The following is a 26,135-nucleotide window of genomic DNA, read 5'->3' as shown; positions in this document are numbered from 1 at the left end:
AAAAAAAAAAATTGATTAATGCAAGAAAAACTCACAAAAACACATATGTGTATATAGATGTAATTCATATGTGATTCACTTGTGATTTATATGTGAATCACATGTAATTCATATAAAATTTACTTGTGAGTTATATTTGGTAATTCGTATGTGATTTAGTTGTGATTTACATATGAATCACATGTAAATCATATGTGAATTACATATGATTTATATGTAAATTACATATGAATAACCAATAACTCATATATGATTCACTTGTGATTTATATGTGAATCGCATGCAATTCATATGTGAATTACTTGTGATTTACTTGTGAATTACATATAATTAACTTGTGATTTACATGTAAATCACATGTAATTCATATGTGATTCACTTGTGATATATTTTTAAAATGAAACAAATTAAAATAAACTATATGGTTAGAAAAAAATAAATAATTAAGATGATTTACATGTAAATTACATGTGATTCACATGTGTCACAAGTGATTCACATGTAAATCACAAGTGATCCATGAAGCTCAATATAGAAACAATTAAAATAAACTATATAGTTAGAAAAAAAATGATTTACATGTGATTCACATGTAAATCACAAATGATTCACATGTGTCACAAGTGATTCGCATTTGAATCACAAGTGATGCACATGTGAGTCACAAGTGATGCACATGTAAATTACAATATCTGATAAATGGACATTTTCTTGGCCATCTTTTAAATCACAATATCTGATAAATGGATTTTATTACCTGAGGATGTTTCGTTAGGAAAGGTGCAAGTCAAGATCTCCAATAAAAATTACTCATTTGCATGATTAATCTACAACCAAATTCAATTAACAAGTTAATTACAATCTTAATTACAAACCCACTAACTAATTCCCCCCCCCCCCCCCCCCCCCCAAAAAAAAAAAAAAAAAAAAACTCAATTACCAATTCAGGAAAGTTCAACCAGTTCAACACGATTTCAAACTTATCTCTAATTGATAATCAAATGAATTAACACAAAAAAATAAAAACAAAATTCAACATAGTCATTGACGAAATAGTAAGATCCTACTTTTAATGAACTAAATAACAAATCTTACTTCTGACCTCTTGTGAGGCTGCAAGAAGCTCTTTAATAAGTTTGTATCCTCTTCTTCTCACAAGGTTCGCAAGATCTTGCCTATATAGTAATGTAAGAACAAAAGAATAATTCAAAAAAATTCTCAACAAGTGAAAGCCATTTCCATAATGTAAAACCCCGAGTTCAGCAGTGCAAGTTCAGGGTTCTTAGTGTAAATGAGGAAGGTCGACTCGGCGAGTCGATGGATAGACTCGACGAGTCGAGTCGCGATTCTGGTCAGGTGTTAAGTGACCGACTCGGCGAGTCGGCGGTTGGACTCGGCAAGTTGGTGCTGAAGGAAGAAAACCCTAATCCGGGGGTTGTACCCTATATAAAGCACCTTATAACCCACCCCAGCATCTTTTGCACTCCCTTTGATGTCCAGAAGTTTTCCCCATCGATTTTAAACCCTAAATTGAGAGTGAGAAGGATCTAAGTGTGTTTGGAGCTTGGAGAAGAAGGATACTTAAAGCAAGAGTTGGTGGAATCATAGAGGAGCGAAGTGGACCTGATTTCCTTGCTTGTTGGCATCAAATTGAAGGTAAAAAGTTGTTTCCTTGACCTTGTTGTGATTAGATTGTTCATGGATGAAGTTTAAGGCCAAATTTTCATGTATGAGTCTCTTTTCGAGTATTGGGCTCAGATCTGTGGTTGCTACTACAGATCTAGATTGGTCTTGACTCTTGAACCTGGGAAGTGATAGCGTTAGGGCTTGATTGAGAGTGTCCTTGCCTTAAACCTCCATTTTAGTTTGATTAGAGCTTGTTGAGCCTTGCATGCACGTAAAGTTGGAAACTTTACGTGTGAATCTGGCCCTAGGAGTCCAGATCTATGTATTGGAAGCAATGGAATGGCCTGTGATCGTCTGAATGAAGATATTACGTATGGAATCGGCGAGTCTGGGAGATGAATCGGCGAGTCGGGCTTGATATCAGTCTTGAGTCGCATAGTAACTCAGCGAGTCACATGGGTAGACTCGACGAGTTGAAAGAACAACTCGGCGAGTCTGTTGAATATTGCCTTGGACTCGGCGAGTCCGTTCTTGGACTCAGCAAGTCTGGTCGTGAAGTCCTAACCACTTTGGTTGAGCTGTGAATCGGTGAGTCGGGGGGGGGGGGGGGGATGACTTAGTGAGCAGGAAGGGACTATGAGTTTGTTGGACTCGACGAGTCTTGGAGCGACTCGGCGAGTTGAGTCGTGGCATAGGGTTTCAGAGCATAGGAACTCGACGAGTCAATGGGTTGATTCGACGAGTAGGGTCAACCAGGAAGGTTGACTTTGACTGTAACGCCCGTAGATCCGGGCTAGTCAATTTAGAGGTAATAGGGGCCGAAAATGACTTTTCGAAAAAATATTATTTAGAATAAATAATCTTAACCAATTTGTAGAATATGTCACAAGGTTTTCGTACATATAAAGAGCGTCGAAATCGGAGTTATAACGAAGAAGTTATGACCCGTCGAAGTTTCGCGACGGAACCGGCACGGCACTGGGAAGCGTAAATAGTGATTTTACAATGGAGGACTTTTTAGCCTTAGTGATCTAAACGAAAGTCGTATAATATGTTAAACCGAGAAAATCCATAAAAAGAACGCCCAAATCTGACTTCGTATGAAGAAGTTATGATTTTTCTAAGATTCGGCTTAGTAGTGCACGACCTGAAACTCGAATTTTAGTTCGAGCGGTTTTTGGCTTATGTGACTTAAATGAGAGTTGAATATCTCATTAATAGGAACTTAACAGTAAAAAGACAGATGAAAACAGAGTCCGTATGAAGGAGTTACGAATTCTTCGCGATCATTTAACAGTCTAAACGCCTCGTACTGTTAAATTTAAGATCGGTCGAGAATTAGCCAATGGAGTCAAAATGAAAGTTGTAGATATTATTTTTACCTACGCGTGGATATAAAGAATGTCAAAAACGGAGGTTGTATGTGAAAGTTATGGATTTTAGAAGTTGGAAGTGTGTTGTGCGAAATTGGGTGATGTGGCACAATCTTGGCCACTGCTTTCTCTCCAAGTCTTGCCACTAGATGGTGACATGTGGCACCAAGTTCATCCATTTTCACCCTATAAATAGAACCTCTCCCACCCTCATTTTCTTCACACCTTTCTCATTCTTTCTTCTCTTTACTCTCTCTCTAGAACCTCTCTCTAGCCCTGAAACCCCCCGAAAAGCCTAGGGAACCTCCCTAGCACAAGGCGGGAGCCCCTGAGTGCTCGACGGCTCCGAGAAGAAGAGATTTTCCGCATGGGAATGCTGCTCCAAGCAAAGCCTCGTTTTCTATAAAACCCGTTGTAACTGAGCTACGCCTACGTTATTTTTAATATAGTTTTTATCTAATTATATTAACGTTATTAAGAAGATATAATAAGTAATTGGACTATTATTATGGGTTATATAAGTATTATTTAACGGTTATATCATAGTAATAATAGCTAGAGTATTAATTAGTCTCGGTGAATAATAGACTAAACTCTAGTGGTAATAATACTAGGTTTCGTCGAAGGATTTTTTTTTTTTTCAAGAAGTGAAGCGTTGTCTGAATTCGGAATCACCACCTTTTCAAGTGAGTGCATAGTTACTTTCATCTTACACATAGATATGAAGTATTTTATATAAACTACGTGCTATGTGTGCATATTATCTGTATACTTGCTGTCTATGTTGGATGAACGTTTTTATACATGTTTTAGATGATTTAAACTGTATACGTATTTTATATACACGAATATGTTGGGTATGATACGGGTAGATGAATGATGAGAGACAAAAGATGATGTGAGTAAACATTGGCAGCTATAGACTTAGTGCCTAACTAATAAACATCAGCAGCTACGGACTTAGTGCCTATTGGACAAACACCGGTAGCTATGGATTTAGTACCTTTTAAGGAATTGGTAGCTATGGACTTAGTACCTATTAGATAAACATTGGTAGTTATGGATTTAGTACCCGATGAATAGACTATAGCAGCTATGGAATTAGTGTTTTATGAACGAACATTGGCAACTATGGATTTAGTGCCAGTCCTATAACCCTGGAAGTAAGGGACTTCGGAATAAACGAATGCAGAATAGATGACTCTTAGGATAAATCCTTAAGAGTAAAGAAGATAATGGGGATGGGTAATTGGGTTGATTGTTTGATTGTTTAAACATAATAATTATATTATTGTGGATTGAAAACCTTATGTACTCACCAGGTTTCCCAACCTGATCCACTCAGTTTATTTATATCACAGGTGTTGATATGAAGTCACATTACACTGAGAGATTAAAGAGATGTAGATCACTAGTGTAAATAAATGTAAGTTCTGTTTATGCTTATGTTCCTGTATTGACAATGACATCTCAAACGTTTTAAAATGAATAAAATACGTTTCTTCGAAAATGTTTTAATAACGTATTTATCGTGTTTTTCTGGGAACGAATTCCGCAACATTTTTATTAAAAAAAGAACTCTGATTTTTATAAAGTATAAACAAAATCGGTCTTTTCTGGCCGTGAAAATGGGGATGTCACATTGACTGAGGACTGTGACTTGGACCAAGGGTTGACCAGTTTGACTTCCACGGGTATGTTGGTAATTAATGGTGTTTATTGGTTTTGGTTATTTGGTAATGATCAGTGGTGGAGTTCGTGCCGGTGGTCGGAGCAGCGTGGTCTTATTTCTTCAAGTCGGCAGTTGCAGGTGAGTTATCCTCACTATATCGACAGGGTGTAAGGCACCAAGGCCGACCCTTTATCAGATGGAAATCCGGGTAGTTGTTATGTTATTCCTTTGCTATATGTTTGCATCCTGGTAGTTAGGATGGTATATGTTAGAGACCTGGTTAAGGTCGAAATCCTGGTATATAGGATGATGCTATATTAGTGACTGGTTAGGTCGGTATCCTGGTTAGAGTGTGCTATGTATGTGATCTGTTAGATCGGTTGATTAGTGATGAATTGCTATATGATTATATGTTTATGTGCACATGGTTGACTGGGGTTAGGTTGAGGCTGGTCCTGCTTTGTGCTGTAGGCCAACATACCCAGGGCGGACCGGATATCCCGAAGGCCCAGCGAGCGGTCCGGATAGACTGTAGGCCCCATAAGGGCGGACCGGATGTGCCGACGCTCGGAGAGTGGACCAGGCCGACTGAAGGCCCGGTGCGGGCGGACCAGTCATACTGTAGACTCAGAGAGTGGACCAGGTGGGTTGAAGGCCCGGTGCGGGCGGACTAACCACACTGCAGACTCGATGTATATGGCTAGACTCGGAGGGTGGACCAGGTGGACTGAAGGCCCGGTGCGGCGGACTAGTCACACAGTAGACCCGAAGTGCATGGCTGTTCCGTTTATGATATGATATGTTATGTGTATGGTATATGTGGTTGGTATTTTAAGGGTAACTCACTAAGCTTTCGGGCTTACAGTTCTCAGTGTATTGTTTCAGGTACTTCAGGAGATCGTGGCAAGGCGAAGGCGTGATCATACCGCTCATTGTGTTATATGTATTTATGATGTGGTTGTGGGAAATAATCTGATAATCAATGAATTGAAAACCTTTTTGTAATGAATTAATGAATATGGGTTGTTTTTGAAAAGTTTAAATTGGTTGAAATTTTTTGGATGTTACACATAAAACATATAATTTTCTTTCTAATGAAATGTATGTTTTAATACAGTGTGAGGATAGACCTAAAATCAAATGATATATAGATTTATTAAGCTAATATGATAAATTTCCATTGAATCTCCATGATTACCCAGGTAAGAAGTGATTTTCATCATAGAAAAATTTACAAACACCCTTATATCATGTCGCAGCTCTACGAATTTTTTGACTGATTCCTACTAACCATTTGTTACTAAGGATGCAAGCAATTTCTAGTGTCAGGAATGTTTTCCATGATAAGTAAAGCATACATGTCAGCAGACATGTATTCAAGTGCAGAACAAGGAATTGGAAATAAAGAAGAGTAATATAATGCTACAAAAACTAAACCTGCTATGGTGCGAAAGCTCATTCAAAGAAGAAACATGTCCATCAGGAAACCCAACATCGAACATAAATTCTCGTAAATCGTTGCAGAGATCTGCATTGGTCCTCGTCGGTTTCCTGCTGGCAACTCTAAAGCACAAAATTCGTTTAACGAACCTCGAATTAGGTAAAAAAATCAACACGAACAAATACATACAGAGACACATGCAATTGAAAATGAAGCAACAAATTGCAAACCTTGTTTCATTCGGTGACGAAGCACAATCTGTGATGAGGAGGCACCGGTGGTGACGGACGCCGAACTGACAAAGGCGAGGTTCTGGAGCGGCGGTTAAGAGGAGTTTGTAAGAAGGGAGGAAGAAGTGAGAGTGAGTGAAGTGCAGGTGTGTCGCGATAATGGAGACTCAGGCATGAATTAGATCAATTGATCCATGGAACGAAATCGATCAATTGAAACGTGATATATGCATAAAGCAAGGTAGAGAATTCAGAACTTTGAAACCTGATATATGCCCTAGCTGTCATTTTTGGATCTTAGGAACCGAACAAAAACTAGAAAATTCAATGATCATAAGAAAATTACCTTCACCGTGTGATTAATGATGAATTGTTAATGGTCGACGGAGAGGGAAGGAGGCTGATGTGGAAGATCTTTGACTGGAAGAATAGTAGACCGATGTAGGGAGGAAGGAGAAGAGATCGTCAATTTGTAGGAGAAGATGGCGATGGTGTAGGTCTTACAAGAGGTGATGGCGATGATGTGGTTTCTAGGGGAGATTGACGAACTCCATGGCAGTCATGTAAGGGTTGATAGAGAAATCATCCACCAGAAGGTATCATCTTCAAAACTCAGAACAAGGCGTTTGGATGACTTTCTCTAAACAGAGTCAATATTTATATCCCTAAAATACCCCCAATTCAATTTTGTTTCAGTACCCCCGTTCATTTACTTTCTCATTTATTTACAAAAATGTCACAAAGCATCTTGATCATCTTTTTTTTTTGATCTAACGAATAACTTTTAGTTATCGGGATACTATGAGTTCTCAAATGATCATTTTTTTTTTTTTCTCTCTCTCTCTCTCTCTCTATATATATATATATATATATATATATATAAATATATATATATATATATATATATATATATATATATATAAATATATATATATATATATATATATATATATATATATATATATATATATATATATATATATATATATATATATATATATATATATATATATATATATATATATATATATATATATATATATATACACACACTAGAAGAAAGGGACTCAGATTATTGAGAATATGAACTCTTTTTTTCCTTAAATCAAAATCCAACCACACATAATTAAGCCAAAAAAACAGCAAAGAGCATACAATATAATTATAATTATTGTTTGAAAAATCAAGAATGTAATTGCACCACCAGCCACATGGCTACAGCTGATTGGGTGGAGGCGGCCCTCCTTACAAGGCCAATAATTGATCATTCTCCTAATCCACTCTGGATTCTTGCTGGCAACCCTCCGCCCCCTCTCCCCTTCAAAATCCCTTAAACCCTAATCTTCTCATAAAATCACCAACACCTGAAGGCATTTTTTTCACTACAATTAATCCCCAAACTCCAATGCCCTAGAAAACCCCACTTCAAAAAATATGGCAAACATTCTTCTTCAACAACTTTTCATTAGCGCCCTTTTCACTCTCTCACTTTCAACTCATTTCTGTCTCTCATCCTCTAAACAATCGGCAACTATCTACGATATCCTTAGATCAAACGGATTACCAATGGGTTTGTTACCGAAAGGCATCACCAATTTCACTTTTGACGATTCGGGTCGGTTTGAGGTTCACTTGGATCAAGCTTGTAATTCCAAGTTCGAGAATGAATTTCACTACGATCGGAATGTTTCCGGCACGTTGACTTATGGCCAGATCGACGGAGTCTCGGGTATTTCAGCCCAGGATTTGTTCATGTGGTTTACCGTTAAGGAAATCCGGGTCGATATTCCCAGTACCGGTTTGATATATTTTGATGTGGGTGTGGTGCATAAACAGTTTTCTTTGTCGTCGTTTGATACACCAAGGGATTGTTTGGTTTCTACTATATCTGTTGATAATCAGCTCATCATTCAAAGTGTGCCTAAGGTAAAAAGAATTAACTTTTCTTTGACTTTCTTCTAATTTGGACTTTTTTTGCTATAGAGTTTGATACTTTGACCACCGATTACAATGTATTTCAAGAACTTGAAATCTGGGTTGTGTAATATGTTCAATTTTGAAATGGGTTTTAATTAAAGCTTTGACTTTGTTTTTTTCAATGCCATGCTCTTGATTTTCTTGATTAGAATTGGGTTTTGAAAGAATCTTTAAAACATCTTTTATTTTTTTCTAATAATCAACCAATTGCCTAATCAAAAGCTTGATTTGACTTGGCATTCGAAATTTGAAAGCTTACGAATTGCACTTGAAGTAAAATTCTTATCATGTTTCTGATTTTCAGAGGCTATCAAGAAAACTCCGGACCCCAAATCACCACCTTCAAGAAGATTTAATGGCAGTTTTGTGAATTTGAAGTTGTTGGCTGCATAACGATGATTAAATTTAAAAATGGCACAACAGCTCAAATCAAGTTATGGGTATTTCCGTTCCTTGTATGTACATGTTTTTTTTAGAAGATCCGAAGATCTTGTGGTGTTCTTGGTTTTGGGTGTTCTTTATATATATAATAGTATAGAGTCTGCAAACAAGTCGCAAATCGACATTTTTGAAAGGATATGAAGAACACAATGCAGAAGAAAGTGAAATTTCAAAGTATACATATTGGAGCAAGGGATCAAAGGTTGTATATCAGGTGATCATACGAGTTTATTTTAATTCATATTTAAAATCATAAAACCATTCGTTCATGTATGAATTCTGTTTTTGTAATGTTAAGTGCTAAGTCATACCTACTTCTTGATCGAATAAATAAGAAATATATTGGAGTATATATATTTTGTTTACATCATCAACCATTTACTACATGTTTCTTTACTTATGATGTAAAAGTATTTAATGCATGAGTGATGTGAAATTTATGTAGAAAATTGTTGTGATGTAGAATTAGAGCTTAAAAGTGGGTGGTTAGTAGATATACTCACCTACTTGTGGCTTGCCAATTGTTGATTGTTTACTATATTTGTAGGTATCCACACAATTGGTTGTTGCTTCAGGTGCAACTCTACTTTCAAATTATATAAATAAGGGGACGGAAAAGTATATTTGAGATTTTATTTAGTAAAACAAATTGCAATTGAAGTTTAAGTTTAAGTACAATAACAATATTTATTTATGTTGTTTTTGTAATATCTCACAATAAAGATACGTTAACTGGTTTATGGTCTTGATATTCTTATGTAAATCTCATTATGATTGTTGTCAAAAGAAAGGAAATTATGTACACCAAAAGTAACAATCGGGTACCATTAATGATTAGCGATTTAGCATGCACCACTAACACATGATAATTAGTGTGCTTAATGTAATTATTTAATTTACTGGAGTAACTTTATGAAGTGTGTTTGATTGTAATCATGAATATTATTTCACAAATTTAGATTGTTAAAGTACACTTAACCTTTTTTTGGTGTAATATTAATATATTATTCGGTACTTTGGACAGTTAAAAGTCTATTTAAATTTGTGAAACAAATCAATAACCATTAGTTTAGTATTATCCATACAATAGAGATATTTATTTTTTGTTTGATTTTTTGATTTAGAACAAACCTCAACTACATTAACAGTTGCTGGTGGGTGTTTGACTAGTGATTTTGAGGGAGGTGTTCATAACATATTAACAGTCGATGGTTTAGGTTTTTGGTGGGAGCTAATGTAAAAGTAAGGGGTGATGAAAGAAAATGGGGTTATACCGGTCGGATTAATTGATGGGTCATGGGTGGGTCATTTTTAAGTGCATTAAAATGGGAAGTTTTCTACTGTTGTCCATGTGATATGTTATTATATGTTCCATCGTATCATAAAATAAACTTTGTCAAGTTTGCAATTTTTTTAAGTTTTTATCTTAACTATGTTTTGTTTTCTTCATATCATATGTATTAATACATAAATATGTATTTTTATATATTTATACGCTAAAAGTTGTTTAATTAAACATCATATTTATGTTTTCTTTTTAAAAATGCTATTTCTTTATATATGTTTTTTTTTGTCTATTCATATGGTTTAAAACATATTTATAACTCTAAAGACGTACAAATGTATTTTTACTTCTAAAAAAACATAAAAATACGTATTTATGTTTTTATAAAATGGTGAAAAAACCAAATTCTTAAAAATATTTTTCTACGGTTTTAGAAGTATGAATACATTTTTACATATTTTTTATATTTTTAGAATTTAAATACCTATTTTTAAAACATGTTTATACTTTTAAAGACGTAAGTTTTTGTTACTTCTAAAGACAAAAAAAATGTTTATTTTAACTTCAAAAAACATAAAATTATGTATTTATACTTGTAAATAGTTTATATTTCGCTTCTAAAATATATTTCTACTTCTAATAAACATATATATATATATATATATATATATATATATATATATATATATATATATATATATATATATATATATATATATACTTCAAAAAATATAATTTGTATCTTCTAAAAAGGCAAAAAAATATGTAAAAATATATTTTTACTTCTAAATTACATAACAAAACGATTTTAATAATGTTACTTTTTCACCATTTTATAAAAATGTAAATAAGTATTTTTTATGTTTTAGATGTATAAATAGGCAAAAAAAATGTATATAAAAATAGCATTTAAAAAAACATAAATACAATTTTATTTAAATATTGTTTTAGTATATATATATATATATATATATATATATATATATATATATATATATATATATATATATATATATATATATATATATATATATATATATGGAAGGGTTATATGAAAACAACAAAACCTAAAAAACCCTAAAAATCATAAAAATACATAAAAGAAATACTTAGAGATCTTTTTTTATTTTATTTTATTTTATTTTATTTTGTATACTTAAAAGTCGTAGGTTTTATTATAAATTATCTGGAAAAAAAATTAAAAAATCGATTTTTTTTTTCAAAAAAAAGTTTCAATGAATTTATAATAAAACCTACGATTTTTATGAATATAAACTAAAAAAAAGATTTGTGATATCTAATTATTTTTTTATACATTTTTAGGGGTTTTTTTCCATAGAATCTTTCTTTCTCTCTCTCTCTCTCTCTCTATATATATATATATATATATATATATATATATATATATATATATATATATATATATATATATATATATATATATATAGAGAGAGAGAGAGAGAGAGAGAGTTAAGTGTGCCATCCATACTCTATTCACTTCGGTTGGTGAGTATGGGTCGGTGTTATAACACCAAAAAATTATCACTTCACATGTCATATTATCACCGTTGTAGAAAATGATGAAGACATCCACCACACCTATTTTCAGGGAAGAACTAATTTTTTTAGTTTTATTTTAATAAAAACTTAAGGTTAAAGGACCATTTTTTTGCTGGTTAGAGACTTTGAGCATACAACCAGCAACAACAAAGTGTTTTAAGGGGGTGGTGTGTCAATTGGATCCACACCATTGATGAGAGTTAGATCAACATTCCATCATCGTTAATGCACCCATACAAAAGAGTCTTCCAAAGACATCTTCTAGTACCAAACCTAGCATTTAGCTATATAATAGCCTCCGCCACCAACACAAAATCGTTTAAAAAAAACATACACGATGATATCCCTTCTTAAATTTCATCATAAATATTGTCCATACACAACATGGAGATATAAGGGCTAGAAGACACCCATTAATTATGAAGCTCATTCAATTTGAGAGTGTTTGTTCCGCCTACAATGGTTCAGACACATGTGATAGACCAAAGGGCTTGTAGCCCAGCGGTATCCGGTGTTGCCCTCCCTACTTGAGGTTGAGGGTTCAAGTCCTGTCGTGGACATAGGTGGATTTAAGGTGTAGTTTAGGAGTAGGTTAGATTTGCTGTTTCAAAAAAAAAAAAAAAACGACCAAACATAAGTATTGCGTATAACTCTAACATATAACTCCTTAAGATACTTCTAGCAAATCTCGTAGATCGTTTTTTTGGTATGCTAGAGTGAAAATCAAATTGTATGTAAAATATATACTTCTATAATTTAATACTGTATTTTGAAAACTATCGTTTAACTGTCCACGACATAACAATATATACCAATGACTCCTTGTGAAATTATTATATAGTTACCAATATTCTAAAAGTTACTTTAAATTGCTGCATCTTTATTCTTTGATTTATATGAAAATTTATAAAAATAGATTTTAAATATTAATTAAAAATATATATTAAAAAAATGCATGTATTTCGCCTTCAATCAAGTGCCAACATAAATCGACCACGTGTACACCTTTCTCTCATAGACAGAAGCACCTTCCGTGTCCATACTATGAATCTAATTTCCCTTATTAGCACCAAAAATAATACAATCAAAATTCTGAATAATTTAAACTGAATATTTTTTTATTATATTTTTTTTATCTTCTTATCGTCGTTTCTTCATTCTTCTTCGCCCCTCCCCCCATCTTCGCCGGAAAAAACCCAAATTATCTACCGGCGAGAAACCTTCACCACAGTTACCTTTAAACCCTTAAAAATGGCATCGTCAATCCCCTACCTTCCAGTAACGCCGCCACTCAATTCACACACAAACACTCCAATACACAACCCCCTCATCTTCTTCCCCAATCCCACAAATTCAATCTCGTTAAAACCCATCAATCAAAACCCTCGTTTTTCTTCTTCCGTAATTAGAAAATCCTCTTCTATCAGCGCCGGTGCTTCTGCGGCATCCGCATGCTCCACGTCGTACCCTTTTATAGGTAAAGTCGGGCTGCATAGACGAGAAGGCAACTTCATATTACTATCCTACGGCACGAACCCTAATACTGGATCCGTGATGGCCGTAAAAGCTGATGTTTCGCAAATTCTCTCGGCGATGCTTCCCTTTGTGGTGGCGCTCACCGCAATTGCCGCACTAACTCAACCGTTAACCTTCACCTGGTAATCATTTGTTTATTAATCACACACTTTTTATCTCTTTCCTTTATGTCAACTTAAAAAGGTTTTAGTATTTTTTTACATGAACCACTGACACTATCATGACGCTTAATAAATGTCAATAAAATACTACTTGTTTAATCCAGTTTTGAGGTTTATGTATTGGGGTTTTAACATTTGTTCTTCTGAGGTTTAATATTTGGGTTTTACCATATATTTTAATCGGAAATAATCTTTTTTTAGTTACTTCATGTAATGTTCTTGATTACAGGGTGTCAAAGGAACTCTATGCTCCTGCTCTTGGTGGAATCATGTTGTCAATTGGCATTAAGCTTTCAATCGAAGATTTCAAACTTGCGTTTAAGAGGTCAGTCTCTGCTTCCAATAACTAACAATTGTAAATCAATCCCGATTCCAAGTTTTGGATTTTGATTGTTTTCATCTGTGTTTGCAGACCTTTACCATTATCTATAGGGTTTCTTGCTCAATACGTATTGAAACCTGTTCTGGGTGTGTTTGTAGCAAGATCTTTCGGGATGTCTCCTATGTTCTATGCAGGATTTGTCTTGATGTCGTGTGTTGCAGGAGCTCAGTTGTCCAGCTATGCTAGCTTTTTAAGCAAAGGGGATGTGGCTTTAAGCATTCTCTTAACAAGTTCAAGTACTATGGCCTCTGTTCTTGTTACCCCTCTTTTAACTGGTCTTCTCATCGGATCAGTTGTCCCAGTGGACGCTATTGCAATGTCCAAATCAATCTTGCAGGTACTTAATACGTACATATTAATGAACATGATCCAATTTGATCTCCACGTGTTCTGATTTCCGAGTTTTTTCAGGTTGTTCTTCTTCCAGTTACACTTGGTTTAGTACTCAACACATACGCAAAACCAGTTGTATCTATCGTTCAACCTGCGATGCCATTTGTTGCTATGTTTTGTACTTCCATTTGTATTGGAAGCCCTCTGGCTATTAACCAGAGCCAAATTCTTTCTGCAGAAGGTCTCAAGTTGATTTGGCCTGTTTTGACATTTCACACTGCCGCATTTACCTTCGGTTATTGGATTTCCAAACTTCCCTTTTGTAGGTAAATAAATATACACGGCTGTTTCTTCTTTTTCCTGTATGGGTAAAGTGGCTGAATCAGCAATAATGTCTATCTGGATAAAGTGTTGTATCCATAAGGTCTGTTTCACGATATTCATCAATGTTTTTGTAGGCAAGAGGAAGATGTAAGCAGAACAATATCACTTTGCACGGGAATGCAAAGCTCCACACTGGCGGGGCTTCTTGCTACGCAATTCTTGGGGAGCACCCAAGCGGTCCCGCCAGCGTGTTCGGTTGTTGCAATGGCAATAATGGGACTCTGTCTGGCGTCCTTTTGGGGAAGTGGTTATCGAATCAGAGACTTACTGTATTATGTCATCCCACAAACGGATTCGAGTGTCAACCCATGAATGATTAAATGTGATTTTTAAATTTGAGTAACTTTTTTAGTGCGTCAATGGGAAGAGCTAAACACGGGGAGGATAGTGTCCCCTTTATATGGTCCAGATAGTAAGTAATTACATGATAGAAATTAGTTCAACGTATGACTCGTTTATAAGTAAATGTTGCCAAGGATGTGACACGATTTATTTAACTGTAGCTGTGTATAATAATAGTAATTATGTCTTACTTATGACAATAGTTCAAGATTTATTATATTTTACTTTCCTAGTTATCATTTTATCAAATGTTGGTATAAAAATGACACTAATCATTTTATCATCATTTTTTATTTTTTTAAAAAGTATTGGTCGATAATAAATTAGACAATTATTTATTTGATTCCTGATATTTAGGATAAATTTAAATTCGTATCGAATAAGTTTCAATTATGATTGCCGATAATTAATTATATTTTTATATTGAAAATCCTACAAAATCATGTTTAATTAATATTTAATAGTTTATTGAAAATAATTTATTAATAATTATGAGTTTTTACTATAAAAGTTTAATTATTTTTATAACCGTGGTTTTTACAGATTATAGGTTCAACTATCGAAATTGATTTAGAAATATTATCAATTAAAAAAAACGTATTTAAAAGGTACCAAATTTTAATTTTTGTTTTTAAAATATCATTGTATCATGCAATAGCCTTTTTTTTCGGGTAAAAAGAAAAATGATAGTTTGTTACATTTTCATGTTTTTTTAGTTTAATGACATTTTCAAGACATTTTACATAGTTAATTATCTTTCATAACTTTTTTAGTTCACAATTTGAAATCACATTTTTTTTAATTCATATTTTTTAGCACTTGTCTATTACATATGACATCTATTAATTTTGTAATTTTATTAAGTACACATCAAAATCAATATTTTTTCATAAAAAATATTATGTTACAGCAGTAACAAATTCATAAAAACTATAATTATTAAACTATGAGTGTTATAACAAAGTTTTGTTTTACATGAAGAAATATATCGATATTAATATGTAATTATAGAATACAAAGATTATTAATTTTATATGTTTGGTTATTTTTAAAACAATAAAAAAAAGGGGTACAAAATTAAAAATATTAATTTGCCCTCTTTTTTTGATCTAGTTGCATCTCAAATTTGTTTAGATCTATTCATTTGATCAAATAAGTTAAAATGAAGATGAATTCTCGTTGAATTCCATGAAAATAAATGGCGTGGCTATTGGATCCGAGTGAAATGATAGTGAAGTCGCCTTAATTTGAATTTTTCTTTAGTGTATCTTACTTAAGGGAATATCATCAACACTATATCCTTAGTCATGGTACATATTGTCAATGAAATATATATATATATATATATATATATATATATATATATATATATATATATATATATATATATATATATATATATATATATATATATATATATATATATATATATATATATATAAAGTGAATATACGTAACAACCTTATATAAGCTTAGGTACCTAACTCCATAATTTACATCGGTTTGTATCATATTTACATTGTAATTGCCTAAGGTTTTTAAACTTCAACCATATAACTTGATTACTTCCAAAATCATTGGACTTTCAACAATATCTTTTTTTTACATCACGTCTTTCTATCGAATACCACCTGATGGGCTTCATATCCTACCGCTACAAATGAAAAGATATAGGAGAAATATAATGATGAATTTCCAAAAACAATTTATGTAATATATATATATATATATATATATATATATATATATATATATATATATATATATATATATATATATATACACACTAGCCGTTTGCCCGCGCAAAGCGGCGGCGGCGAATAGTTTTTTTTCAAGCAATTAGTTCCATTCTGAGACATGTTATATTTCTAAAAACACTTGCACCATTATCGATCGGTTTCACAAAAATAAAAAGTGCAATGTCAAAACCAAAAAATCTTGTAGTGGTCGATTCCATGGACGAAAAGGAGATGAAGATTTGAATTAGTCTGCAGTCAACTATATTTTATGCAAAAAATTAGGGACTCCAATTTGAATGAACTTTTAAATTTCAAACGATTTCTCGAAAAGAAGTGTTTCAGATTTCGAATGCACCAGATACCAGAGAAGAGATATTTTAGGAGTACAAGTTAGGTTAAAATTGATGAAAATACTAATTCAATCCCTAAAAATAAGGAAATACTAATTTAAATGTGTTTTTAATACTTGTATCCCTAACATTATCATTTGTAAGATATATATATATTATAATATTATTATATTAATAGTTGGTTGTACTTTAAGTTTAAAGGCTTGAACTTCTTAAAAAAATATTATTATTATATTGATTCTATTTATAGAAATAGTAAGATTTCTTTTATAAGGTTGTGTGTGTGTGTGTATATATATATATATATATATATATATATATATATATATATATATATATATATATATAGAGAGAGAGAGAGAGAGAGAGAAATTAATTAATATTTTTGGTTTTGTACACTTTTATTGTTTAAAAAATAATGAAACATATCAAAATTAATAAGTTTTATACTTTACATTTAGATTAATGTCAATATATTTTCAAAGAAAAAATTGATGTTACAACATTCACTATCATGGTGTATCCTATTAAAAAGCATAAAATAAATATATCATCTATATTCCTTTCACTAAAAAATTCATATATTTTCTTTATTAAAAAAAAACAATAATGATAATTTATATATCATTTTTTGGGATTTTTTTTGTGATTCTCTTTAATAAATATCATTAATATAATCATAAAAATATCATCTAAATACAATTCCTAAACAATCTCAATGTATACATTAAAATTTATCAAGTAAAAACAACGAGGTAAGATCATATCGAGGTATGATCCATTTGGTATACAACTATAGATAGTATACTGTTTGGAAATCCCACATTAAACATCTCATTAAATTTATCATAAACATCACCCCCGTAAGTTGATCAAGTTATAATGACTTGGAATTACTAATAAATCTTATTTATAAATTTTTAAGAACGACTATAAATATAAATATAAGTTACACTTGAAGTAAAATAAGTGCATCTTAACTTATAGAGGTTTTAGCGAAAACCAGGAAATTGCACGGAGAAAACTCCAACCTCTTTTTGTAACACCAGTCAAAATAGGTCGACAAGTGTCACATATGATCACATCAAACAAGTAATATAATAAACTTACTTTATAGTTCATGGCAAATTCTAATAAAAATATGAACTTTCGTACATACCTTATGGTATAAATCAAAGTACACATCCATAAAATTCCAATTTTTTTTTTTTAACAAATCGCAATCTAACTTCGCATGAAGAAGTTATGATAAACTCTAACACTATAAATCTCTATAATAAGAAGAAATTAAAATACAGTGCGAATTAGTTATTGGAATCTAAGAGAAAGTTGTAGTACTTGGAAATACCTATCCGTGGATATAAAGAACGTAGAAAACGGAGTTCGTATGCAAAAGATATGATCTTCCGAAGATCTAGCAGTCTGAGAACATGACACGTGGCAGAAACCCGAATTTGTCATAGCTCGCGACATGAGTATGTATTCTCACGACGTGAGAGTGCTCCAGGACACTTCTCAAGGCTAGAATACAAATAGTAAGCATCACGATGTGAGAGTGCTCCACACTTCTCACGACATGAGATATGATCTTAAGAAAGTTCACTTTTATGATAATTTTAATGAATAACAACAAAATCATTGTATAAATGAATTATCAAGATGTTTTTTTGAGAATTTTTTTTTATAAATCATGTTATTTTTTATTCATCTAGTAATTCATTGTTTTGTTTGTCAAAAAAACATGTAGAAAAAAACTTCTTACCTTTCTACTAAAAAAAATCTTATCGGATATATATATATATATATATATATATATATATATATATATATATATATATATATATATATATATATATATATATATATATATATATATATATATATATATATATATATATATAACAATAATTAAATTTTATATAAGCATAAACTCGTGAGTTATATGCCTTATCAAAAAAAGACAAATTCTATAATCTTTTTAGTCCACTTGATTGTGGTCCCGTTTTAATGCTAAAATTTATTCTTTTTCTTTTCTCAGTTCTTTGTATATTATAATAAAATGTAAACAATAAATTATTCAAATATGAAAATGAAGATAATTGTTCATTCACCACCTTGCATGAGGTACTCTTTCTCCATCAGTTTATCTTTTATTTTTGATATATTAATCATAAAATTTTCTTGTTAAATCACTATTTTAATATATATATATATATATATATATATATATATATATATATATATATATATATATATATATATAGAGAGAGAGAGAGAGAGAGAGAGAGATCTATTTAGATTAATAACTATTTTAAAATCGTTAAAATCACTTTTTGAATGTTTATCTTCTATTGAAAAAATAACTAAAAATATGTAAAATTATAATTTTTTAAGCCATTTCCAAATCATATTTATTTTTTATTTATTACTCATTTACGTATAACAAAAAATTTGCATGATATGCAAATCACTTGAAAAAAAAAATATTTTTTTTGAATTATTTTTTCTAAGGAATCCCCTTTTATAACAGTGATTTAGCTAATTAGGATGCTTTTAAAAAAATATCTAGAAAAAATTAAAAGCCAACTAACACATATGCATAAACTCAAATGTACATGTGTACTTTTTGTGATGTGTGCATATTTAAAATGTTGTTTATACACATAGTAACAACAACTGTGATATCCTTTATTTTCTAAAACAAACAAATATATATATATATATATATATATATATATATATATATATATATATATATATATATATATATATATATATATATATTTATGTTTTCAAAATCATAATATCTTTGTTTGCAAAATATCCTATTATATTAGAACATTTTTAGTACAAATGATTGTTTTAAAATATCAAACCCTTAAGGATGTCATAACAAATACATAACAAAAGTTACGACGTAAAGACCTAACAATCATGAATACTCTTGCAAACCTTTTTTTAATCGCTCAACATCTTATTCCAGTTTCCAACAGTCTCAACTCTTAACACATCTACCTGTGATGTTTATAAATTGAGTGAGCCTGATTGGAAAACTTGGTAAGATACATAGAGTTTTTAATCCCACTATATTTTGTGATAATAATTCATAATCATAAAAACTACAAAACCAACTCTTACCAAACACTATAGATATATACCCCAATGAAGATATCTCTAAAAAAAATATACTCTTGCATACCCAGCCCAATTAATTGTTATGAATCCTAATCAACGATTATTTGGAAGAATCACATTACCTGATGAATCGTTTAAAAACAACGGTTTGACTACACAGCTTGGGGATTCATTGGCCGTTGTAAATCATAAAGAAAAGCATGAAAGATATGAAGTACCCGGATTAACACACAATCCATACTCCCACATAATATGATTCATAACACATATTGGTAATGAGCTTGCTAGTGTTCCACTAGATTGTTTAGAATGCTTAGTGGTCCTCATCTTACTCCGACAATTGACTTGTACCGAATCTATTCCCGGGCTTGTGATAATGACACGGAAACAGAACTCTCCTCTCCGTTCCAATCTCACACACACCCCAAATTATGACTATCCAATATTAAACTTATTAGGTAACTCTGGTATGTAACCCGCACCCCAACACATAATACGGTCATAGAAAAGAGCTATACTACTTGTTCCAATATCGCATACATCCATTGTATGATTACTACCTATGTTTTCAACATAGTTCAAACGAATCATCCTATATAAGTCTTACTTTATATCTTGACAGGACTAAGATGCATGAAATTAACTTCCAAAATCCTTTTTTTGTTTTATGAAATACTTTCTATCTTACATGCATTTATAATCAACACAGAGTTCAACTAGTAAGTATTGGCTATATCTTATATCTTTTTAAGTAATAATACATGTAATAAGATTGTCACGTGGTATAACTAAAAATACTTTTAGCACTTATATAATTATCTTTGCCTCGCATAAAGTGTGTAGTATTATCAAATATAGACTTACACATATTCCAAAATAGAAGGAATTTAATTCACATATAAAGTATACTATCAACATAGAATACAAATAAACAAACTTTCAACACATATTTAATTATGACAAAACTTAAAAAATGGTCCCTGTGGTTTTCGAAAATATCAAGTTTAGTTCCTAAGTTCAAAAAACCTCATAGATGGTCCTTGTGGTTTCAAAACTTTTAACAAATGATCATTTTCGCTAACTCCGTTAACATTTGGCCGTTAAGTGAAGGGAATTTCTGTCATTTCACAATCACAGGGACCATTTATGAACTTTTGCTTTATTTATTTAAAATATATATATATATAATTATTTAATATTAGATGGTCTCTCTCTCTCTCTCTCTCTCTCTCTCTCCTCTCCCTCTCTCTCTCTCTCTCTCTTTCCTCCCAATCCTCATTGCCGATTGCTGCACCTACACGTGAACCTAAGCGGACGAGCCACCATCGACCAGAGCCTGATCATCGTAAGCTCAATAAAGGCAGATCTTAATTAATCTGATGGTCTCGAGCTCGCATATCAAATCTGGATTAAAACTATATCGACTGGTTTAATGACTATTCCTGCAAAACTAGATCAACCAGTTAATTCAAACATTGCTTATTGGATCGTGGTTGTCCGTTCCTCACTCACTTGTTCTCCTGGGTAATTTCATTGAATATATCAACTTCCAGTGATTCTAGTTCATACTTGATTCATTCATAATCAAATTTTGTTTTTAAAAAATAACCCAAAATCTCTTAATACGAATTTAGATTTGATGTTTCACAATTTGGAATCAGATTGAATATGTAGATCAACATATGTTTACTAAATTGAATATTTAAAGACAAGGATGGATCCAACACATGTGCATAAAACTGATAAAAGAAGGGAAAACGAGTCTTGCACAAGATATGTTCGATGAAATGCTCGAAAGAAAAATCTCATCTAAATCATAACCTCAAACAGTTATAGATAAAAGTGAAAATTAAGAACTGTACGATGAACTTACAGTATGTGTAAACGTAGTCCCAGTTGATGTCTGAATGAAGGATAAAAATGAAGATTTGAGAAGAAGACCATTTTCATAGTGTCCATTTGAGAGTTGTTGACCCTTCTGGTACGTCATTTCCGATTGCTACATACTAACATACACCTTCTCCATCATCTGTGTGTGTGCGTTTCTTGGGGTTGTTTTCATTAAATCAGATCAAATGTGAATAAGCCTGTATAGAGAAATGATTTTTGTTGATGGGTTTTGAAATTTGAGAAATCCATTAGTGGGTAATTTGAAGTGCGGTGATAAGGCATAATGAATGGAGGTAGTAGTGGGTTTTAGATGCAGGTGGTGGATCAAGTGTTTAAAGTTTGATTTTTACTGCCCAAAATGCACACAAGTTTGATTTTGATTGCAGGTTTTTCTTTGGTTTTGTTTTTGTTTGAGTTGGTTCAGGTGGTGGCTAATGGTGGTTGTGGAGGTGACTAACAGTGGTTGTTGGTGATACCAAAGGAAAAGTACTCACCAAAAAATGGTCTCACTGGTCGGGATGTCAAGCCCACCAAGCAAATTACACCCTTTGATTGCTAAATAAACGTAATACAATGGTAAAAAGGGGTATCGATCCTCGGGGAAATGGTTGTATTCAATTACCAATGCAATTCAATAGAACTAGTGAAATTAAACTAACTAACTACAATTAAAATAAAAGGGGGATGTTTGATTACTTGAAAACTAAAATACTTGAATAACTAAAAACTTTGCAATTAAGGAAGTTGATGAGATGCTCAAAGGTTGTGAATAATTGGTTAACTAACGCAATTCAACACAATGAACATTTGTGTGTTTATCATTAGGATCTAATACAAAGCTTATCCTTCATCCCAAATTGGTTATAGCAATCATGAAGCATGATATGCCAAGATTCCTCATAGGTAGTATGGAGGTTGGGGAAGCCCACAACACACCTTCTTAATTAAGATCAAGGGTCAATTGAAGCAATTAATCCCAAGAAATCAATTAGCTTTAAGAATGAAGGAATCCCCAATTCCTAGAGGATGTCAAATGCTTGCACATCCATAAAGGAGATATGATTCACAAGCTAGAGATGATTTCTACCATCATAAAGCCTTTGTTCTAGATAAATTCAATGATCCAATGCAAAATCAATGAAATAAATCAACTGTTGCTCAATCAAATACTAAGCTCATGATCAAAGTATCAAATAAGCATAAGAATTGCAAACTAGAATCATAAACATGGAATAAATTGATAATCAACATATATCCTTCAAAACCCACAAATATTCATTGGTTTTCAGCCAAAGTTAACCAAATAAGAGTATTAGCCACTCATGGCAACAAAGTAACAAGAACAATAATCTAATTGCATAAAGAAACTACCTAAGATTTGGAAAGATGAAAGGAAATGGTTTCTAGCTCCCAAAATCGCCTCTTGCAGGTCTCCAATGGTGGAAAATCGTGAATGAGCCTCCAGATCTGATCCCCAAGGGTTATGGCAAGCCAAATGACCAAAATGCCCAAACTGGGCAGTTGCGTGGGTACCCGCGCGACGGAAATTCCACCCGCGCAAATGTTGCTGTAATGCTATTGGTCCACCAAGCCACTACACCCTTCCACTACCAAAGATTCCTTTGGTCCCCCCCTCCTTGTCCATGTAATTTGAAATGCACCAATCATCATTTAGCCACCAAATGGATGCTCCAAGCCCAAAATTTGAATTTTATGATCCATCTTCACAAGCCCAAATAATCCAAGCCAATATCTTTCAAAGCCCAATTCTTCCTCTTTGATTCCGCCAAGCCCAATAATGCCTCGGGAGCCCACTAAGCCCGTCTCCAATCAACCCGCAACCGCAACAAGCACCGAAAAACCTACAAAATATCTTGTGCAACATAACAAGCACCCGGTACGATCCATACTAAAGAAAAATAAATAAAATACAATGCATTAATGATAAAAAAAATCTAAAAATCTAAAATAAACTAATAAAAATAAGGAAATAAAATAAGCTATCAAATCACCCCAAGCTTAAACCTAACTTGTCCTCAAGTTGGAACAAGACTAAAAATAAGCTCGGGATGAACTATCTAAAAAGGAAAAAGAAAGATACCATAGAACTTGGTCAACATCAGTCAACATGGTCAGAATTAGTCCTTCAATGGACCTTACGCATCTTCAAAATGTTCCCCGCTTTAGAGCCATAAACCACATTCTCAACCACTTGATGGGCAAATAGATCATGGGCTGGATGCGGTCGCGGTGTGCAAGACAAAGGAAACAGAGATGCGCCTAGTGGGGGCACTTTAAATCACCAATGTAGACCATAGTGCACGAAGGAAAGGCGCCTCTTCACACACTATGATTCCTACATTTGTCAGGCCAAAGTGTATAATAACGAAATAGGGTTTTGTAGCACGGTCTCCGGGCAAACATCCGGTTTTAGAGGCTTCTCCCTTGTACTGTCCTTTACAGTCTACCGTCTCATCGTCGGGGCCTTTTCTCACCAAAAATCAAAAATAAAATAAAATAATAAAAATTATACTTAACCTAAATCTAAACCTAACAACCTAAATCTTCAATCTTGAACTTCTGTTATTGGGTCTTCAGTCACATTTGCTGCTTGACATCTAGTTTTTTTTTTTTTTTTTTTTTTTTTTTTTTTTTTTTTTTTTTTTTTCAAACTAGATATATAACATAAGTCTTGAACTTGGAATATTGTTCTTCTTTTTGTGTTGCTCTTTTTCTTCATTTTTTCTTCTTCTTTGTTTTTTTTTGTTGCTTTTCTTGAATCATCTTTAATAGGCTCTTATTTTCTTCACTTTTTCAAATTTCTTCATTCTTTGTGTTGCTTCTTGGAAGGTCTAAGGATTTTCACCAAGTAACATAGGACTCCAATAGTGAAAATTGAGTGATAGATGGAGGCTAATATGAACACCTAATGATCATTGACAATGTGCCAAGATCAACTAAAAAGGGTGGGAAATGACTCAAAAATGGGTGTTACCGAAAAGACTTGGTCCCAAAAGATGTGAATTGGGGGACCCACTTCAAAGTTCATCAAACACCTCAATGCAAGGTGTGGTAAAGAAAATCTATCTAACTATCTATTCTAGACCCCTAGAAAAATGATAACCTATCCTAAAAAGGCGGTGAGAATCTAACTAAACAAGGCTCGGACGAGACTCGGGAGTACTAAGGGGTACTCCCTCCAAAACCAAGATGCGAGTCTTCAATATCTTTAATGTCTTCAAAATACCTTACCGGGCTAGTCTTTGCTCGCACACACTGGCATGACCAACCACATCCCTCCGCACCTAGACCCAATCAAGCTACTTGCATCTGACCCCCACACAAGCGGTCTCAAAGTGGTCTGTGAGGCTCAAAACGTGCCCCATTAATCAAATACAAGGAATTCCATATCAAGACCCAGGACCAATCTATGATTCAATACTTATGACTCAGTGTTATGGTACCTGTAGGGATGAGAAGACAAGAGAGAACAAAAATGCATGAACTTAAACTAGAATGCATCTAAAAAGTATGAAAATTAGAAAAGAAAGAAAGAAAATATGCAATATTTTTGAATTTTTTATGCAATTTTTATGAATGCCCTAAATGACTAACTCTAAATGCAACTATATACAACCTAAATGCAATAAAAATAAAAGATTAGAATACCTCACCCCAAGCTTAAAATTAAGCATTGTCCTCAATGCTTAGGATGAGAGTAAGGAAGGATCATACCGGGATCAAGGTGGAGGAGGCCCGCGAGGATGGTATGGAAGCAACACATGGATCACATAATGATGCTTGGATAGAGTTCTTGGCCGCCTAAATACATATGGATGAAAGCTTGGTCGTGCAAAGGACGCATATGAAATGGCTCGAAATTTTCTTATGAAATGACATATTTGCGCGGGTACCCTCGCAAACTTTACGCGGGTGGGGGGCAGCCGCGCGCACATGTCAGAATACATCCCATGTTGGGGTAATTTGGAAATCGGAATCTGCGCGGATGGGGGCCGGTTGCGCAACGGCTGCGCGGGCACCCGCGCGCAGCAATCAGAAAGCACCCCATGTTGGTGTAACTTGGAACTCGCGCGAAAGTCAAATTTTTGGAATTTTTCAAACTTCACCAAAATCACTGGAAGGCTTCTATATGCTTTTTTTTATGGTCAAATTCAAATGTAGAAACACCCAAAACTTCAAACGGACATTATTTATTTACATTGCATTTATTTAACGTCTTTGCCAAGACATAGTCCCGCTTCCATCAACTTTCGTAAT

General features: G+C 32.9%; 1 protein-coding gene and 1 long non-coding RNA gene across 2 annotated transcripts; both read left to right on the top strand.

Moving 5' to 3' along the window:
• Positions 1–7,505: 7,505 nt before the first annotated feature.
• Positions 7,506–9,125, top strand: LOC145018525 (uncharacterized). The gene is made up of 2 exons (XR_013667055.1): positions 7,506–8,268; positions 8,624–9,125. It is a non-coding gene; the product is annotated as an uncharacterized LOC145018525 (long non-coding RNA).
• A 3,562-nt stretch (positions 9,126–12,687) lies between these two features.
• On the top strand, positions 12,688–14,975 carry LOC145017890 (Sodium Bile acid symporter family). Its single transcript, XM_078975843.1, has 5 exons — positions 12,688–13,263; positions 13,532–13,627; positions 13,715–14,021; positions 14,096–14,343; positions 14,476–14,975. Exons 1-5 carry the CDS (start codon positions 12,857–12,859, stop codon positions 14,711–14,713), a joined length of 1,296 nt encoding a protein of 431 aa, XP_078831969.1. The 5' UTR covers positions 12,688–12,856; the 3' UTR covers positions 14,714–14,975.
• Positions 14,976–26,135: the final 11,160 nt, after the last annotated feature.

This window comes from Lactuca saligna, chromosome 9 (assembly GCF_052625555.1).
Source record: "Lactuca saligna cultivar CGN05327 chromosome 9, ASM5262555v1, whole genome shotgun sequence".
NCBI lineage: Eukaryota > Viridiplantae > Streptophyta > Magnoliopsida > Asterales > Asteraceae > Lactuca > Lactuca saligna.
This window is presented reverse-complemented; position numbering and strand designations above follow the sequence as displayed.

Excerpts from the sequence above, each read along its gene's own strand:
- LOC145017890 (XM_078975843.1), top strand. The coding sequence starts at position 12,857 with ATGGCATCGTCAATCCCCTACCTTCCAGTAACGCCGCCACTCAATTCA. Across the intron at positions 13,628-13,714 it reads TTCAAACTTGCGTTTAAGAG|ACCTTTACCATTATCTATAG; the intron begins GTCAGTCTCTGC and ends CTGTGTTTGCAG. Across the intron at positions 14,344-14,475 it reads TCCAAACTTCCCTTTTGTAG|GCAAGAGGAAGATGTAAGCA; the intron begins GTAAATAAATAT and ends ATGTTTTTGTAG.